Consider the following 20605-nt stretch of genomic DNA (forward strand, 5'->3'; position numbering starts at 1 on the left):
AAGAACGGCTTTTTGAATTTGGAACGGCCCAGCCGTTCTTCCCGCCTAGCTCAGCCAGAAATTTCGGCTTTGGAACGGCTTTGATTCAGACGTCGAACTTTTCATGAGCCGAACCTAATGTATAAATTATCATAACGCATTTTACAAGCAGTTTTTACTTTGCCTGAAAATCGCTGACATTTTCGATGTAATTTGGTTTAAACTAAATAAAGTTCGGCGAATTAAGTTCGACGTCTGAATCAACAGGTGTAGTTTTGATAATTTGGGACGGTCCAAATTCTAATTAAGTTCGGCTCATGAAAAGTTCGACGTCTGAACTGGGCCTAAGCGGCCTAAATGTTTCTCAGGCCCAGTTCAGACGCCGAACTTTTCATAAGCCGAACCTAATACGTTGAATTAAGTACATGAAAAGTTCGGCGTCTGAATCAATTGAGAAAGGCTATTTGAATTTGGAACTCTGAGCCGTTCTTCCCGGCTAGCTCAGCCGGGAATTTCGGCTTTGGAACGGCTTTGATTCAGCCGTCGACCTTTTCATGTACCGAACCTAATGCATAAATTACAGTATTATAACGTATTTTACAAGCAGTTTACACTTTGCCTGAAAATCGCTGACATTTCGATGTGATTTGGTTCAAACTAAATAAGTCCGGCGAATTAAGTCGAATCAACGGGTGTACTTTTAATAATTTGAGTCGGTCCAAATTCGAATTAAGTTCGGCCAGGAGCCATAATCGGGGACGGAGACCGTAAGCGCGCGCCATTTCAAGTATTGGGGTTGTCCCCATGATATGGGACAATAATTCTATTTTTAGAACAAATTGCGCCATCACATGCGGCACACGCGCGTACATGCTGCGAGGATTTTGCGGATGTCGCGCGGGGGAAATGGCGTCCGAAATTCCCGAAATGTTTCATGCTTTTGCCCCGCAACTCAACGCGTTTACGTCGGTTGGAATTTTGCTTAAGTATTTTCGTCGTAAGCTGCTCCAGTTTGAGTGAAGTAAGACAGTGTCGAATTTAGGTATGTTCCGCTGTAAGCTTGTATATATCGCTGACCAAGTTGTGTTCCGACTGATGCTTCGTTTACATGAGCTGTACATTACTCCACTTTAAATTTCACATATGTTGAAGATTAACAGCTTTTCCATTACACAGCAAAAAACTAGCTGGATATATTTAGATAAAGCAGAGCTTCAGGACTTCATAGTTTCCTGGCTCCTCTTGCCACACGCTTGCGAGGAATTTGTCAGTCTATCGCGACCGGAAAGTAAAACAAAATAATTGCTAGTTTGAGTTTCGCTTGAATTGTAAGCAACGCTTGATGTTTCATCAAGGCTTAATAACTTTACGTCCGTAGATACTGCTCAGTTTTATTCGTGTAAAAATCCAGTAAATTCTCTGTTTTCGATGAATGAGAGCGCCCACCGATGCGTGTTTTGTACAGTCAGTAAACACACAGGCGGCCCAAGCTCTCAACTTTATCCTTTTTTTGTCCTTTTTATGCGAACGTTCAGGCTAACGTGACATATGGTATGTACTATTATATAACGACCGAATTTGACCACGCGAAACATGACTCTCGCCTTGCAGCATATGGAGGTGTTGTGTTACAACGGTTTGAATTTATAAAGGTTTGTATGGGAATGCAACGGCTTTGCTTGAAAAGCCAATTATTCTTATATTTTGTGAATAAAGTCTACTTACCCAGTTGCTGTGTTGTATTCCACTACTAGTGGAAACCCACAGAACGATAACTCGCCGAAATCGCGTTAGATCGGCCCGAGGAGCTGGCAAACAACAAAGAATACAACACAGCAACTGGGTAAGTGGACTTTATTCACAAAATATAAGAATAATTGGCTTTTCAAGCAAAGCCGTTGCATTCCCATGCAAACTTTTATAAATTCAAACCGTTGTAACACAACACCTCCATATGCTGCAAGGCGAGAGTCATGTTTCGCGTGGTCAAATTCGGTCGTTATGTAATAGTACATGCCATATGTCACGTTAGCCTGAACGTTCGCATAAAAAGGACAAAAAAAAGGATAAAATTGAGAGCTTGGGCCGCCTATGGTAAACATGACAAATTGTACTTCCGCCGCACTTTCGTGTGAAAGCGTACATCGAACTCAAACAATAGCTCTATAGTTTTTAAATATGTTTAAGATTGATAAATGTTTGACACCATATTAAAAGCTAAGCTGAAATTATGTGAATAAAGCAGAAACAATCAGCGAAGTTACCATGACGCTTTCTTTAATCAACTTGGAATAACAATTTCGATTTACATGATCGAGTTATCAAAACTCCTTGTCTATTTTCATTTTCGCAGTGTAAAACTTCACTATGCTTATGTTGAAGAAACACACATGATGTAAGTAGCCTTTTTGCATTCGTGAAATTTGTTGCAGCATCTCAGCACAAAAGATAACGAAAGAAATCTTTGTCAAGATTTGTTGACAAATGAAAACACCGACTCGGACTTGAAAGTGCACGAGCAGCATGCACTGTCCAAATGAGCTAATTGTACGTGTCAGACTTTCCTTTCAAAAACTTTTGCAAACTCACCAAACAAGCAGAGACAATAAGAAACCATCAAAACAGGTTTTGGTTATGATTAAAAATTGTCTGAGAAACTCACAAATTAACTCGATACCAGAGTAGAGAGTTTTCTTGCTATATTTTTAAGCATACGCGTAAGCTTACGACTGGTGTGAGCAGATCTTATTATTCATTCCCAGCGCGAGATTGAAGTCTTGTTTTCAACCCTGAAAAACCCACCTTTTCCGTTAGCTCAGAGCATAAAACTACATATAAGCGCCCTGGTTTGTATTCCCTGCCTTATTCCCTGCCATCGCTGTGAAAAATACGCAAGAGAATCTCTCAACTCTCACCATTTGATCACGCAACGTGACAACATCCACGCGAAAGCCCCTGACATGTGCGTGAATCCGCGCGGATATATGACGTCAGGATGGCGCAATTTGTTCTAAAAATAGAAAAATTGTCCCATATCATGGGTGCGCGCGAATCCCGAGACTTACGGTCTCCGTCCCCGATTATGGCTCCTGGTTCGGCTCATGAAACGTTTGACGTCTGAACTGGGCCTTAGATACAATTTATGTAAGAACCCGTTTAGCCTAACTTGGGAAAATGCAGGTTCTTACTCGCGGGTTTTTATTGTAGAAAAAAAAGCCCTAATAAATTCGGAGACTCGAGTTTCCCTAGAATGACCGAACAGATAAAAATACTACGTGCAAGCCTAAAAATATAGCCTATAGAGCATTAAAAGCACTCCAGATAGCGCATGAAACAGCACTTTAAAGCATTTAGAGAAAGCGCTGACAGCATGTTCGCCAATACTGTCATTTAATAAGATGATGAAATGTACTTCCTGTGATACTGAATCTCCATTACAAGCACAGACAAATCCAGCTATTTTTATCTTATTTCTGCTAACATCAAGATTCAGGTTACACTTTTATCAGTGAACGTCTAACAACAATAGCAGTCTATTGCCTTCAAGCACGTACACCAAGCTACACCAAGAAAACCCACAGTGAACTGGTCTGTAAGCAGCTCAAGAGCAAGAAAAACAACCTCAGTATCGGTTTGATATCTCGATCAGTCTGTTTGTTTTACAGTTGCAGTAATGAAACATTTAAAACAAGACAAAGAAGAGAAGCAGACGAACAGGTCCGGAAGACAAACACTGGACTGCTTGTTTTCCGGGTCGGGCTTGCTGTTGTCGGTTGTGTGTTGTATCGCGCTTATTCACGTGGAATTCAGAATACAAGAACATCATCGACTGATATTACACTCAGTAACATTCTGTGACAACATGGAGACAGAAATCCTTCGAAAAGTGCGACAAAATTATAAACGATGGCAATTTACGGTTCCAGGCCGCCATTGGCAACCGACCAAAGGCAAGTTTCATATCTCCTGAATTATTATGGTGCGCGTCCTCTTCACCCACCATAGATATTTTTTTCCAATAGAATTTGTCCTCAACAAAAATGAACACCAAATAAAGAGGCTTACGGTATGTTGCTGAAACCCAATCTAATAGAGGCGGAAATCTCTTTTCCCATATTTTTCTACTAGCTTGTCTGATTATTGGATCACAGAAACCGTTGAATACCAAATTCTTATACAGTTCTACCACGCTAATTTGAACTCGGTTATTGGGAATTCCCCGTTATTTCGAACTCATAACCATTTCCCTTGGATTTGCCCTTCATTCTTTTACCATCGACTATTTCGAACTCCCGCTATATCGAACGATTTTTCGTTTCCCTTGAGAGTTCCAAATAGTAGGTCTCAACTGTATGACAGTGTACGATTTGAAAAAGTTCTTATTTTCCAGGTGAACAAGAAACCCTCTCAAGAAAAAGACGCTCTTTAACAGATGATTCAAAACAAAAATCGACCCTAACAGCCTCTGAAGTACAAGTGTTGATCAAACAAGAACTTGGTCTGCTGCAAAACCAAGTCTGTGCTAAAGATGACACGCTCTGTCGTGAAGGACCAAAAGGGAACACGGGAAGACGAGGAAGACCGGGAACTCGAGGGAGACCCGGCTCAAACGGACCTCCTGGTAAACATGGACCAATAGGAAGTCAAGGACCCATGGGTGTAAAGGGGGATGTTGGAATTCCGGGAGACCCCGGTCCCGCGGGACCTAGAGGCCCGCCGGGTATGAAAGGCGACAAAGGTGACCCGGGCCAGTCCATCTCGGCTCCATCTCTGTTGCAGAGTCCTGTTGGAATGACAGTCAATGAAAGTCAGACGGCCATCTTGAAATGTACAGCCGATGGTAATCCAAGACCAAAAGTCGCGTGGTCTAAACTGAATTCATCGCTTCCCGTTGGTCGTCACGTGGTAAAGTCCAGTGGCGCTCTGATTGTGAAGGACGTTAGACCTGGAGACGACGGTGTTTATAGCTGCAGAGCGGAGAATTTGCTGGGACAAGTGAATGCCTCGGCGAAATTAACTGTGCAGTGTAAGTAGCTTTATTTTATGTATTTGGCTGTTTAGAGGCAGAAACAACTGTCGAACAGTCACATTCGAAAGATAAACGTTTACAGTGATAATAAAAATAACATCAGGATATCATTTATCATATTTTATACACCGGGCGCTAAATCGCCACTCAGTGGAAGCATGGTTTCTTTCGTCGACGCTTATCTCCTGGATCACGATTTATCACGTGGTTAGCGTTATCAACCCTTTGAACAACTGACCCTATTGCTCTAAAGTCAGACTTGGTCTCTTCCTTGAGTACTAAACCGGAGACAAAAAATGTAACAAAAACTATACCGAATAAATCATAATTTTCCCATTTCTCGACAGTCGCTCCTCAACTTTCATTGTCATCCAATAGAAAGATGGCTCAAGAAACACAAAACATCACCATCGCCTGCAGTGCCACCGGTCAGCCACTTCCCAGCATCACGTGGTCCAAAGCAGTTGGTAGTTTACCTGAAAACAGAACTGAAGTGTTGGATGGAACCCTGACAATACACAGTGTGACAAGAATTGACGGTGGAACTTACATTTGTAAGGCAGGCAATCTTCTGGGATCAGCAACAGATACTTCGTTAGTAGTGATATTTTCTCGTCTTCGGTTTAGAGTCCGTCCTCCTCAGGAAGTGACACCTGTGATTGGTTACAGCATTCATCTGCCGTGTGTGGCCGAGAGTGATCTGAAACCGACAATCGATTGGACTAAGGAAGGCAACTCTTTACTTCCCGTAGGGTCCAAGGTTCTACGGAATAAAACATTGAACATTCAGAAAGTTGGGAAATCACACGAAGGATCTTACACATGCAGAGCGACTAATGCGCTGACAACAATAGAAGCGAAAGTCAAAGTCAATTCTCCAATTATTGCGACCTCTTGTTCTTTGATAAGAAAATACATCAGCAGTGTAAGCGGTAATTACGTCATTGATCCGGATGGCTCGGGAGGCCTGGCACCATTTACAGTTTATTGTGACATGAGTGACAAGAATGGAGTTGGCGTGACAGTCATAAGTCACGACAGTGAGAGCAGAACGCATGTGAATGGCAATGGGTATGTCAACCCTGGTACTTATTCACGTAACATTCGTTACACAGCAGCGAGTCTCTCTCAGCTGACGAGTCTCACCAGAGTCTCATCACACTGTGAGCAGTTTATCAAGTACGAGTGTTATTACTCCGTGATGTTTACTAGGTACAGAGTATATGCCTGGTGGGTGTCGCGTGATTCTAGTAAGATGACGTACTGGGGTGGAGCATCACCTAGCAGTGGTAAGTGCGCATGCGGGATGACCAACTCATGTGCAGGTGGATATGGTTGTAACTGTGATAAGAATGATGCTGTATGGCGTGAAGACAGCGGCCTCCTCACGGACAAGACACATCTGCCAGTTAAACAGCTCAGGTTTGGGGATGCAAGCGGTCCTGCTCAAGGTTACCACACACTGGGAAAACTAAAATGCTATGGCATAGCGTAAAAACTCCTCATCAGTTTATATTGCTTTAAGCTGTTTAAGTTATACATGGGAAGTTCGGAAATGGCAATTATTATTTTTCAGTGGCAATGCATTCTGACTTTTCTAATATGTAACAAACACAAAGAGCCATACGAGAGCATAAAATTGTGTCACTTAAAGGAGCTCAGTCACGCCATTTTGAGTTTGACAGACAGACAGAAAATTTATTTCAACACGGTATCTCTTCAGTTACAAAGTATTGGTTTCCAAGAAAGCCGTGCTAACAAATTACTTAAAAGAATTTCAAAATTTCACGATAGAAGAAAATTACTACACTATTGTGGAGACTGAATGTAAAAAGAGATTTACGAAATGACTTAGGAGACTGTACTGTTTTCATCGGATTTGGAAGAGAATTCCATAGTTCAGCACCACGATGAGTTATTTTTGTCATGATGGACAAAATTACCTTTGAAACTGAAGGAAACCTGAAAATAGTCGTTTGCTAAGATAGAAAAACATCAAAGAGATAATAATAAACTATCAAGGAACAAGGATGGAAAAGATTTAAAAGGATTACAAACGACGAACTTGAAAAATTTAGGCTAAACTTTTCAAGATGCGCAGATCGTGACGTATGTTAAAGTAATAACCTTCATAACTACAGGCACATTCGGGTTAATTCAGTTTGGCGTTTTCCTATCTTAAGACACGCGTGTAATCACAAGGAGCTATGTCAAGATATTTTAAATCATTTTCCTGTAAGCAGAGCTGGTAACCACTGATGTCAAAACAGATACGACAGATCAACTTAAAGCAAAAAAATTTTTTTCAAGATGAGTGATCCCTGAAATATCCGCAACTTATGAAATAAGGACGCGCGAGTGCACCGTGAGATTAAAAGTTAAGGTGTGCTGTTCTCATATTATGGCTGAAAAACAAGCTTTTGCGCTTTTAACTGTAAGCGTGCTTTGCCCACGACTATTTCGAGAACCTATAAGTTAATAAAGAAGTAGCTGATGCTTTGCTTGTGTGTCTATCGTGTTGTAGATGCCTTTGAAACGTTCGTTGCAGGCTCCCAGAAGATTTGGACCTCCTCCCTTGATCTGAACTCCCCTATCTATTTCCCCTCTCCCCATGAAACTAGTGGCATCCTGTGAGAGCACACATAGGCCACAAGAATGACACGAAATCCCTTTACAGGAAGCGAGATGATGCGTGACGAAATGAAGAGCAATTTTCAGTGACGGACGGTATAGCTATACAGTAAGCCGTTTTATAATTACAGTACAGCTAGTCTCTGTAATCAGTGGTGGCACTTGATATTAAGCACATATAATCCAGAATTGCGCAGCAATCAGGTTTTTTGGGTAGTTCACTTTTGCATTGTACGTCAGCTGAGTTCTAAACATTAATGGATCATTTACTCCGGTTTCCGATGTTTAGGTTGACTTGGTCTTTGTACGGAGGCAGTCTAATTCTTAAGATCAGCTCACTCTTTTTTTCTTCGCACTGTGATATTCTCATGACACGGTTGCAAAAAAAAGTGACCAAACCAGCCACAAGATGGGCACGTAAAGGAAATAACTCCTTTTCAGATGAATAGCGTACATCAGCAATAGAGAGACCACGTGACATAAGCTTCATACCTATCATACACAGTTACCCCTCCCGGCCGCTTCCCTCAATTAAAAAATAAACAAATGTCGATGGCATATACAACCTATAAACTCTTCCTCCTCCTCCTCCTCCTCCTCCTCAAGTTTTCCACGCAGATTTTAGAAAAAATAGAAAACATGAACATTATAAGCGCAAAATTAAAACTGACGCAGCCAAGAATACAAACGGATCGTTTCCGGCGTTAAACACCTGGTAAGGTATCTGTCAGGAAGCCCTTTAATCCCTCCGATTTTCTAAAGACTGGTTGTCACCTGGAACTTTAATCGTGTTATGAGACGTTCATAATGCCCGTTGTTTCGGATTAATAAAAATGTCGTTTTGAGTACCAGAAAATTGTCAGTTATTATTTTCGGAAAGACAAAGAATTAAGGCCGGCTTTCAGGAAATGGACAAAAAAGACATACTAAATTCGAGAAGTCTCAAGTTCTCCTAGAATGACGGAACAGATTATAAATGTGTCTAATTACATGATGATAGGTACTTCCTGTGATACTGAATCTCCATTACAAGCGTAGATAAGTTCTGCTATTTTTATCTCATTCAGCCAACATCAAGATTCAGGTTACACTTTCATCAGTTCAAACATCAAAAGCTTTTTATCGTCTTCACATACACCATTAAAACCCACAGTGAACTGGTCTGTAACCAGCTCAAAAGCAAGGAAAACAGACTCAGTATCGGTTTGATATCTCGATCAGTTTGTTTGTTTTACCGTTGCAGTAATGAAACAATCAAAACAAGACAACGAAGAGAAGCAGGCGAACAGAAGACAAACACTGGACCGCTTGTGTTCCGGGTCAGGCTTGCTGTTGTCTGTTGTGTGTTGTATCGCGCTAATTCATGTGGAATTCAGAATACAAGAACATCATCGACTGATATCACACTCAGTAACATTCTGTGATAACATGGAGACAGAAATCCTTCGAAAAGTTCAACAAAGTTATGAACAATGGCAAGTTAAGGTTTCAGGCCGCCATTGGCAACCGACCAAAGGTAAGTTTCATACCATGTAACTCATTAAAAATCTTCAGTCCTTAATTATTGTGGTGAGCGTCGTCTTCACCATCGACAGGGATTTTCTCGATTCAAGATATTTAGAAAAAAATGAACGGGATACTGTTTTGTTCCCAACGCAAATGAATACGAAATATGGAGGCTAACGACATATTGCTGAAACCCAATCTGATAGAAAAGGAGATCTCTTGTCCACTAGCTTGTCTGATTATTGCATCACAAAAACCGGTGAATACCATATGGCTTCGAGTGTACGATTTTAAAATGATTTGCATTTTTCATATGAACAAGAAACGCTGTCAAGAAAAAGACGTTCTTCACGAGATGAATCACAACAGAAATGGACCCTAACAGCCTCTGAAGTACAAGTGTTGATCAAACAAGAACTTAGTCTGCTGCAAAACCAAGTCTGTGCTAAAGATCACACCCTCTGCCGTGCAGGACCAAAAGGGAATACGGGAAAACGAGGAAGACCGGGAATTCGAGGGAGACCCGGACCCCCAGGGAGACCCGGCTCGAACGGACCTCCCGGTAAACATGGACCAATAGGAGGTCAAGGACCCATGGGTATAAAGGGAGATGGTGGAATTCCGGGAGACCCCGGTCCTGTGGGACCTAGAGGCCCGCCGGGTATGAAAGGCGACAAAGGTGACCCGGGCCAGTCCATCTCGGCTCCATCTCTACTGCAGGGTCCTGTTGGAATGACAGTCAATGAAAGTCAGACGGCCATCTTGAAATGTACAGCCGATGGTAATCCAACACCAAAAGTCACGTGGTCTAAGCTGAATTCATTGCTTCCTGTGGCTCGTCACGTGGTAGAGTCCAGTGGTGCTCTGATTGTGAAGGACGTTAGACCTGGAGACGACGGTGTTTATAGCTGCAGAGCGGAGAATTTGCTGGGAGAAGTCAATGCCTCGGCGAAATTAAATGTTCAGTGTAAGTAGATTTATTTTATGATTTGGCTGTTTAGAGGCAGAATCTGATGCTGTCTAACAGGCACATTGGAAAGATAAATCTTAAGATTGATAATAAAAATAATATGAGGATATCTGTTATTTATCGGATAAATCGCTACTTAGTGGAAGCGTAGATTCTTTTGTCAACATTTATCTACTGGATCACCATTTATCAACTGGTTAGCGTTATCAACACTTTGAACAACTGAGCCTTTTTTTCTAAAGTCAGACTTTAGTCAGTCTCATTCTTGAATACTAAACCGGAGACAAAAAACGTAACATAACCTATACCTTGACCGAATAATCATAACTTTTCATTTCTCGACAGTTCCTCCTCAACTTTTATTTTCATCGAATGGATTGATGGCTGAAGAAAAACAAAACGTCACCATCGCCTGCACTGCGACTGCTCAGCCGCTTCCCCGTATCACGTGGTCGAAGTCAGTTGGTAGTTTGGCTGAAAACAGAACTGAAGTTTTGAATGGAACCATGACAATACACAGTGTGACAAGAAAAGACGGTGGAACATACATTTGTAAGGCGGAGAATATTCTGGGATCAGCAACAGACACGGCTCAACTCGTGATATTTCCTCCCCTGAAATTCAAAGTTCGTCCTCCTCTTGAAGTGACGCCCTCTGCGTTTGGTTCAAGTGTTCATCTACCATGTGTGGCCGAGAGTGACCTGAGAACAACAATCGCCTGGGCCAAGGATGGTAAGTTTTCACTTCCTGTAGAGTCCAATGTTCTACAGAATGGAACACTGCTTATAAGGAACATCAAGAAATCAGACGAAGGATCTTACACCTGTAGAGCGACTAATGCTTTGACAACCATAGAAGCTAAAGTCAATGTCAATTCTCCAGTTATTACACCTTCCAGTTGCTCTTTAATAAGAAAATACGTCAGCAGTGTAAGCGGCAATTACGCCATTGACTCAGATGCCGCGGGAGGCCTGACACCATTTACAGTTTATTGTGACATGAGTGACAAGAATGGAGTTGGCGTGACAGTTATCAGTCACGACAGTGAGAGCAGAACGTACGTGAATGGGTATAGCGGTCGTGGTAGTTACTCACGTGACATTCATTACACAGGAGCGAGTCTCTCTCAGCTGGCGAGTCTCACCAGAGTCTCAACACACTGTGAGCAGTTTATCAAGTACGAGTGCTATGATTCAGTGATGCTTCATAGGTACGGAGCATATGCCTGGTGGGTGTCACGTGATTCTAGTAAGATGACGTACTGGGGTGGAGCATCACCTGGCAGTGGTAAGTGCGTATGCGGGATGACCAACTCATGTGCAGATCCCAGATATGGCTGTAACTGTGATAAGAATGACCAAGTATGGCGTGAAGACAGCGGTCTCCTTACTGACAAGACACATCTGCCAGTTAAACAGCTCAGGTTTGGGGATACAAACGGTAGTGCCAAAGGTTACCACACACTGGGAAAACTGAAATGCTATGGTATCGCGTAACTGACCATCGTCACTTTAATTTTCATGCTCCAAGTTATGGCAATCTCAGTATTTGTAACAATCATTTTTGTTATAATTTGTTTTCGTTGGGAAAACTGAAATGCTATAGAATGGCTTTAAAAAATCGTCACTGATCATTCTGTAATGCTGTGAGTTTTTTAAATTATGTGAAGTTCCAAATAATCATCGTCGTTATATTTTTAAGAAGGAATCCACCAGAAGTTCGACTATAAACAAGTGGACAAAATCTTTGCACCACGATTACTTACACCGTATTGCAAACTTCTATGTGACTGTATTAAATATCCTCTCCAAAGAAATCATTTCTAACAACATCAAATGTCGAAAACAAATTTCATAAGAAACACTTGAAAGTACTGGTGAAATGAAACTGATGTTGAAATTTGACTTGTGGTTGTACAATTTCTCGGATTTTTAAAATTTATTTTCTGGAGATTCCATGGGAAAATTGTCTTTGCTGTAATTTCAGGCTACTATTTATAACGTTAAATTTTGGAAAATGCGAAAAGGTTTTTAATATACTTAAAATTATTCTGGTACTAGGTTTTTGTCCACGGAAAACCAATATTACTCGATCTCCTATCGGATTTCGTCTCGAAAGGTTTTCAGTGGCAATACACTCTGACTTTTACAATATGTAACAAATACAAAGAGCCGTATGCGAGCACATTCGCGTCTATTCAGTTTGGTGCTTTCGTATCTTGAGACACGCATGTAATCATAGGGAGTTATGTCATGATATTTTACACCCGCTTTCAGTGTTACCCGCGTTGAAACTTTCGACATGCTACGTCAAAATGTAAGCACAACGGACTTCTTTTTGGTCAAACTCAACTTTTAGTCATGAAAGATGGATTTATTTGACATCAAACTAAGGTTAGGAGATCAAGAAGTCATTCTGTGAGAGATAAATCGACTGTTTTGAATGTTTACATCTTCCCAATATTAACTGAGCGGTAGCGGCCCAATTCTACCGGAAGTCACTGTTGAGAGCCGATCGACTAGACTAAAATCGTTTGAATTATCCCGTAAAGCGGGTCACAGCCGCCTCTCCCCGGAAAAAAAGTCGGAGAGAGAGGACGTCTCTCTCCGATTTTTTTTCCGGGGAGAGGCGGCTATTTCACAGGCCAGTCTTTGAGAGCCAATCGACTACATTAAAATCGTTTGAATTATCCCGTAAATCGGGAGTCCACAATCTTTTTCATTCATTTGAGGTCAGTAATTATCATACACTTGTCACTTGTTCCGCTAATAACCGGAAAAATTGGCAGTTTCACAGGTAAACGGTCTTTCAGTCGTTTACATAGCATGTCGAAAGATGGCGAGAGGTGGGCAAAAGATAGAGTGAGGTGCGATATTGCAGAATATCATTATATCAAGCATTGCTATCACTTTTGATATATCAAATTTATTGTCATACATTTCTAGCAGTTTTTAGTGATAATATCATGATTTATTAAATCCATTTTGAAATCACTGGTTATCCTTGCAATCTGATTGGCTCTAAGTGGTGCGATTTATTCACGAATCGCACTATTTTTTGCTCCAAATCGCATCTTTTTCTCAGCCAATGAAAATGGGACAGTAAAACAACACAACCAATCAGATTTCAAGATTAGTTTAAAGTAATCAATAAAATTTCAGGAAAATGAAAGGCAAAAGGCCACTTTGTGGAGAATTTTGCAACTATTATTGCCAAAACTTTGTTGTTATTGTACTTTTTTTCCAAAAAAATTGACGAATTTAATTAATTACAGTTTCTGAATGACGATTATGAGCTCCTTCAGGCTGAAGACCTACTTTAATGGAAGTTTCCAGCTTTCAGTGTCCATTTTGATGAATATTTTGGCGATTTTTCTTCAACATCTGCTCAAGATCCGTACGATACGGAGTCCAGTAAAACATAAAATGAAAACCACACAACAACAAATTCAGAGCCATCTCAAGAAGGTAGATGTTTCCAGGTTTCTGGTAGTTTCAAACGAAGCAACAAAAGAGCTAAACTCTGTCGCTGTGAATAAACATAGTCAAAATACGCCACACTGCACAAAATAGTGAATGAATGAACGTCTTGCGAAGCCCGTGCCAGTCCCGCCATCTTGGAAATATCTTAAAACAAATGTAGCCGAAAGAACTTGATAAGTTCCTGAGTATTGAGTCCTACGCCGAGGTCACAAAAAGAAACGGAGATGATAACGAGCTGGACTCCCTCAAAATCATGCCATTGAACGGTATTTAAAAGGAAAAAACGTACTATCCACTGGGAATCGTGCACTCGAGGGAGTTTCACAACTCAAAAGAAATCGATCGCAGAATTACACAGGATATGCACCTCTAAATTCCTTCTCCAAAGACAATGAAAAATCTCAGCCTCAACCACAGAAGAAAGGAAGGCCTTCCATAATTGATTCAGGCGACGTGAATTGAACTTTTATCCCTGAAGTACACTATTTTCGTTCTGACTTCAGAACTGCTTGTTTCTTTGTCATGCTCGAATAAGTTTTCGTCACATGACATCGTTTTGCATACTAAATGAGACGTAAACGCGTTTCCGGTTCCGCTTTTTTTAACAAACCGGCTACTGAAACAGTACAACAAAAATCTAAATTTAAGGCGATAAAATTGTGCGATTTCAAAATGGATTTAATAAAGTGGCAATTGAACTTCGGGTCGTGCAATTTTGGTCTGAAATCATACTTGTGATTTCAAATCGAACTCGCGCTGCGATCTTATTCTAAAGAGGCATGTCTATTTCATGGATTGTTCATATTTTTGGTCACTGAGTTCTATTTTCTAAGTTTGTTTTTAAATCATGTTCACCTTATTACAAGAGTTGGAATGAAAGAAAATGCTGAAAATATGTAACATCACATTTTTATATGAATAGAAACCTGTAAATCTTATAGCAATTGATGTTTATATACGTTACAGCATAAGAAGACTCCAATAACAAGGTTACTTTATAAAATAGTTGAAAAAACTTATTGGAAATTTGTCCAATTTATTCCAAAGGGAAACGTCTATTCCATGGATTGTTCATATTCTTCATCACTGAGTTTGATTTTTCTAAGTTTGTTTTTGGCCTCTGTTGGCATGTCTTCGAGGCGTCTCTTGCGAAGTAATATGCTTTTACCGTTTGCAGTGCGGTCAATGTCTCCGAGTCCCAAACTTTCCATAGACTTTAGGAAACCTTCTGCAGCCAAAGTTGGATAGCGGTTGGTTGTGTTGGGCAGTGGATTGACAGGGGGCATTAGATGGCGACCGGAAACTTCGCTGGCTTTAACTACAGTTCCCTTGTGCAGCAACACTTTCTTGACGTATTTCCCATAAAGGTCTGTGAGCGTTTCTTGTGGAAAGTAGGAGGCTGGGGTTTGGGAAGAATTCTCGGCATTGACTGGCATAGCTGAAGTGCTTAGTGCTGGTTCAGGTGCATCCTGTAGTTTCTCTTCTGGTGGCATCATCGCAAACTTTGTGTCCACAACGTAATTCATAATGGTAATTGCTTGTAGAGCAGCATGTTTTCCGATGGTGGACAAAACTTGATCTCGAGTGTCATTGTGCTCATCAGTATCAAGCTCTCGTTGTGCCATTTCAACAGCGTTGTCTAAGACATGAACAATCATACACATGCGTGCCATTTGACCAATCGCCTTTGCGATGATTCCGCGCCGGTTTTCGTCAAACTTGATAGAAAGTTTTCTTCGTTTGAGCTCGTCGTGATAGTTTTTAAACAGTTCGTGGGCATCTTTATCCATTTTGTAGGTAACTGGGGCCTTGTGGAAATTACCAATGATCTCGTAGACACGTTTCAGTTGGGGGTTTGTGGTTGGATCAAATGGTACCAATTCGTCATAATCAACATCTCGCTCTACAGGGCACACATATAGCTGTCGGTCATTAAAGCCATCGAAGTCATCTTGTGAGAGTAGCTTAACAACGTAAGCAGGTTGGATGAAGCCGATGATGTTAAGGCAAGTGGAATCCATCGTCGCTGAACCGTTTTTAAAGTCCCGTGTCCATTGCGCTCCTCCGTTAAGGGCTAGCAGTGTCTTTCGGTCCAAAGTAGAGTTGGTTTTGTAATGGTCAAGCATATTGTAAAACTGAGTTAGTTCGTCATATGCACCAAGAACCTTGTTGTTATTTTGGGACATTACTTGGTGTAATTTTTCGAAGGAGAAATGGTCAACTAGCAAACGCGGCAGGTCTTTATCTTGTGCTTCGGGATTGTCCTGTTTGAAGTCGATCTGGAGATCTTGTTCAATTTCCCTGACGGGCCTAGCAAGAACGTTAAGTGCTGCGGTTTTCTTCTGCCCTTTTCTCACGCACACATTAAACCAAACTATGGCAGGCTCTTCCCAGCTGTCGTTGATCTGGATCCTTCCATGTGTTCCAATAAAGGATGCAGTAACCGTAAGGAGCGGAAATAGAATGTATTCTGCTGGACAACCCAAGCCGTCGGCATACGCGCGAACCAGATTTCGTGTTTGGTTAGAGGTTTTCTCCCATGGAAATGAAATCGCTTGTCCGGCAGAAATTCTCTGGTAAATCAAAGCTTTGTTTAAGTTTTCTGGAAGTTTGTGAACGAGTGACATTGTGAAAATGAACTCAGGAAATGAACAGTAAGGCGGTTAAGCGTTATGATTTGTTTTCAAAAGCTAAAAGTATCGTTTGGGGGATATCGTTATTAATAATTGTGATGGCATTGTAACCAATAGGGAAGGCGCAAAAAACAATGGAATGTAAACGCCATACAAATGAGAAGTTACCGACAGGTTCGGTAATTGGTAATGATTACTCAAAAGCCGAAGGTATCGTTTGTCGGATACCTTTTATTTATTGTGATGGGGTTGTAACCAATTGCGAGGTGATGTAAATTACAGTTAAGTAATGGTATGCATAACAACCTTTGTCATGGTCAAATTAAGGATAACATTGAACGATACTCACACCTAACCCAAATCAAAAGTTGTTTGTAGCCGGTGAATTGTCAATGTGAACAGTGGAAGAAAAATGTGTGCAATACTTGTTGATCATGAAGAATTTAATTCTCTTCTGTTTGGAGTCGGTCATTTTCCTGAGGGAACACCCAACAGATTTGAACTAGTGGCGGACTTTGTGCGTAGCCAAACGAGAGAAATTAATACGGCAACACCATCAGTGTGTCTTGGTGGTAGTGACCGGAAGGATGGAAAGCACCTGCATTTAACGGACAAAACAAACTGTAGGACAGTCTTTAAAGTGTTATAGGCCAAGTATCCTTCACTATTACAACGGGATTTGAGTTCTCGGCTGTTCAAAAAGAGCGGTAGAAGTGCGTTCAAGCCGGTTATTCTACTTCCTACGAAAATGCAATGCTGTGGCAAGAATATAAAGATGGACAGTCGGCCGTCATTTCCCTTAGTATACACAATGGGAGGCACTTATGTTGGAGCACAGTTTCATGGTCAGTGTGAGAAATGCAAAGTTAAATACTTTCCTAGCTACAAAATAAGCAAGGAAGGTTCCAAAATTTTTGAGGACGTGAATCATGCGGGGAACCCGTATTTCCAGGTGTCTTCAAAGACAGTGTTTGAAACGCAGCTTTTAGAAGATATGAGCAATAATATCTGGGTATCCGGAGCCACTTTTCAATCGCGTGCTAAAGTTTACAACCTAAACTTTAAGATGAAAGACAGTGAACGGTTGAGTGAATTACAAAAGTTTGCGCGAACAAATGATGAAGAGTGGGAGTTAAATGAACAACGAGTGAATAATGCTTGGTTTCTTTGGATAGTAGTAAACTATTATCTCAGCAAGGGCAAATTGGCCGAGACTGACTTGAAGTGTGAATATTCGTACTGTGGCAGACATTTGAACACCGAAGAGTTATGTAGAGTAGTTTGGGAAGACATTTGTGCATCGGACAATAAGTGGGTAACACACAAGTGCAAGACGCCGGGCTGCTCTGAAGGATATGTCACAGTTGATGGGAACGAATACTTAAAGAGATCAAAGTGCGCGCTTCCAATGGAGAAGGTGAAAATAAGGAAAGATTTGCCGCAAATATATAAATGCTGCCCGAATTCGCCACTTCCCGGGGGAAAGAGCCAAAAGCCATCAAAATTCTGTAAAAGTCACCTGTCGCTGACTGCAGAAACATCAGCAGAAGAAGTTACTGTTCCGCCGGAATTTAATACAGCAAGAGCGGAGGCGGGTCTGTTATCTGAAGATGAATGTTTGGCACAGCAGAGTGCTAAGGGATGTAAAAAGAAAGAAAACATTTCGCTATTCTACCAAACAACTGCGGGCATGCTTGCTCTTATAAGGCCTTGCGGCATTGTTGTAAGTATGACCGAAATGAAAGTGAAGAATGATCATCGCAGTTAATTTTCCAATTTAAGCAACTGGAAAGAAGAAGCCTGAAAAAAATCAGGGCTTCAACGGGATTCGAACCCGTGACCTCCGCGATACCGGTGCGATGCTCTACCAACTGAGCTATGAAGCCACACATTGGGAGCGAGGTCAATTAATTGAGTTCATGTCTTCCCGTGAGGAGTGAAATGATGTAAAGTTTATATGAAATATTTCATATATGAACTGCGGTTATAGATGAAAGTGAAGAATGATCATCGCAGTTAATTTTCCAATTTAAGCAACTGGAAAGAAGAAGCCTGAAAAAAATCAGGGCTTCAACGGGATTCGAACCCGTGACCTCCGCGATACCGGTGCGATGCTCTACCAACTGAGCTATGAAGCCACACATTGGGAGCGAGGTCAATTAATTGAGTTCATGTCTTCCCGTGAGAAGTGAAATGATGTAAAGTTTATATGAAATATTTCATATATGAACTGCGGTTATAGATGAAAGTGAAGAATGATCATCGCAGTTAATTTTCCAATTTAAGCAACTGGAAAGAAGAAGCCTGAAAAAAATCAGGGCTTCAATGGGATTCGAACCCGTGACCTCCGCGATACCGGTGCGATGCTCTACCAACTGAGCTATGAAGCCACACATTGGGAGCGAGGTCAATTAATTGAGTTCATGTCTTCCCGTGAGGAGTGAAATGATGTAAAGTTTATATGAAATATTTCATATATGAACTGCGGTTATAGATGAAAGTGAAGAATGATCATCGCAGTTAATTTTCCAATTTAAGCAACTGGAAAGAAGAAGCCTGAAAAAAATCAGGGCTTCAACGGGATTCGAACCCGTGACCTCCGCGATACCGGTGCGATGCTCTACCAACTGAGCTATGAAGCCACACATTGGGAGCGAGGTCAATTAATTGAGTTCATGTCTTCCCGTGAGGAGTGAAATGATGTAAAGTTTATATGAAATATTTCATATATGAACTGCGGTTATAGATGAAAGTGAAGAATGATCATCGCAGTTAATTTTCCAATTTAAGCAACTAGAAAGCCGCAGTTCATATATGAAATTTGCAGGGGCAAAGTTGTTCATAGATAATGTCCAATTTCTGGTAGACATTTTTCATGTCTCCAAACACACTGAGGATGTTTGTATGCCACCTGAAAATCCGAATTGTCTTTTTCACCCGCATCTGCCGAAGTTTGATGAAATCAGGGGTGTGAATACTGAATCTTGCGAACAGGGGTTAAAGAGATTAAATCAGTACTTTGACCTAACTCGTAAGATGACTCAGTTTAAGAGGAACGTGTTGTTCTGGTTTGTCAACCAACGCTTCAATACTGACTTGGAGGCAGAGTTAAAACGAAAGAAGTTGTTGTAAACAGGGACATTTTCTGTAGTAGCGTTATTGAAATCATTGGAGTACTAATTGTGATGTGTTATTATGCGTGCGAAGTGAAAATAAAAGGACATTCTTAACAGACATGTTGTTGCTTTTTGCACACTGCGCTATTAAAGAGGGAGGCATATTCACGTGTTATCACTTTTCTTGAGGTAAACGCTGAAAGACATTGTGTTGGTTTAATTCTGTTCTCTGTTTACGTGCGCTATCGTTGATCTGGATTTTACAGTCTCGTGCGACACTATTGTTCCTTTCATTCCTAACAAACTAAAATAGCGATTTCAAAATCAGGAAAATTAGTTAATTAGTAAAGTAATTCTCGTGTTATCACAAATATCGTGAGTCCCTTGTAAAAAAAGGTAACTTTTTAAAACACACTGATTATAAATCAGTTCATCTTGCTTAACCAGAGATTACAAAGGTTTAATTATTGCAAACCAATATTAATGCATGTTAAATTCCCTTGGGGCCTCATTATCTAGTTCTGTCATTTATGAAACGCTTTATTAATGCATGATCGTCTTGAGACGCTGAAAGGAAACATTCATTGCATAAGGATCAAAAGTAAAGTCGTGGTATTGATCGGCCACACACATGGATAACGGATTAGTACTGTCAGTTGACAGTGTGTTAGAAGCCACCTTGAAAAACAGCAACGCTTCGTTTATAAAGATTTCAAGGAAGGAATTTCTGTCAATCCAAAAACGTTTCATTCGCATGCGAAGTATGGTGTACAAGAGTGAAGAGTTAGAACTCGCTTGCGGAGAAAGTGAAGTGATGTATCACAGTCTGTGGTGTGTTGTCGAATAGGTTTATTCTGCTTGTTCATACACACCGCGTGGATGTGTGTGCTTTCTACATTTACATAATGTGCTATCCTACTTAAATATGCGTACACAAAATATAATATACAATAGGTGCTAATTCTCACGTGCCAATATGTTACATCCCCTTCTCTTAAAAAACTATGTTAGTTGAAATGAAAACGAACAAAAACAAAATATTCATTCGGGCCAATGTCTCAGGTACACGTATCTTGTATATACGTTGACAATGAATAAAATTAGAATATATAGGGATTTTCTGTCTAGTGTTCATGTATCATGCTAATAATAACTACTAAAGCAAGCGGCGTCAGAGATTAAGTCTTTCCGGTGCTCGGATTTCACGTCCCGCGCGAGATTTTCTTGGTCCTTTCTCGGCTTCTGTTAAGGTGGGACAT

At 40.9% G+C, this 20605-nt stretch overlaps 3 protein-coding genes and 1 pseudogene across 4 annotated transcripts; 3 read left to right on the forward strand and 1 right to left on the reverse strand.

Moving 5' to 3' along the window:
* Positions 1 to 3492: 3492 nt before the first annotated feature.
* LOC110060501 (contactin-associated protein 1-like) lies at positions 3493 to 7509 on the forward strand. 2 transcript variants are annotated; one of them, XM_089298554.1, is made up of 3 exons: positions 3493 to 3929; positions 4370 to 5005; positions 5356 to 7509. In XM_089298554.1, the coding sequence occupies exons 1-3, from the start codon at positions 3653 to 3655 to the stop codon at positions 6501 to 6503; spliced, it is 2061 nt and encodes a 686-aa protein (XP_089154680.1). In that variant the 5' UTR covers positions 3493 to 3652; the 3' UTR covers positions 6504 to 7509. The 2 variants fall into 2 exon arrangements, with proteins under 2 accessions (XP_089154680.1, XP_089154681.1); XM_089298555.1 differs by lacking the exon at positions 3493 to 3929 and having other exon boundaries at positions 4932 to 5005; positions 5387 to 7509.
* A 1209-nt stretch (positions 7510 to 8718) lies between these two features.
* Positions 8719 to 13996, forward strand: LOC110060873 (uncharacterized). Its single transcript, XM_089298552.1, has 3 exons — positions 8719 to 9155; positions 9468 to 10112; positions 10461 to 13996. The coding sequence occupies exons 1-3, from the start codon at positions 8885 to 8887 to the stop codon at positions 11609 to 11611; spliced, it is 2067 nt and encodes a 688-aa protein (XP_089154678.1). The 5' UTR covers positions 8719 to 8884; the 3' UTR covers positions 11612 to 13996.
* A 596-nt stretch (positions 13997 to 14592) lies between these two features.
* Positions 14593 to 16269, reverse strand: LOC149106517 (uncharacterized). Its single transcript, XM_089298562.1, has one exon. It carries the CDS (start codon positions 16222 to 16224, stop codon positions 14653 to 14655), a length of 1572 nt encoding a protein of 523 aa, XP_089154688.1. The 5' UTR covers positions 16225 to 16269; the 3' UTR covers positions 14593 to 14652.
* On the forward strand, positions 15893 to 19464 carry LOC149106518 (uncharacterized; annotated as a pseudogene).
* Positions 19465 to 20605: the final 1141 nt, after the last annotated feature.

This window comes from Orbicella faveolata, unplaced genomic scaffold (assembly GCF_042242905.1).
Source record: "Orbicella faveolata isolate gen_17 unplaced genomic scaffold, um_ofav_v1 contig_3, whole genome shotgun sequence".
Classification (NCBI taxonomy): Eukaryota; Metazoa; Cnidaria; class Anthozoa; order Scleractinia; family Merulinidae; genus Orbicella; species Orbicella faveolata.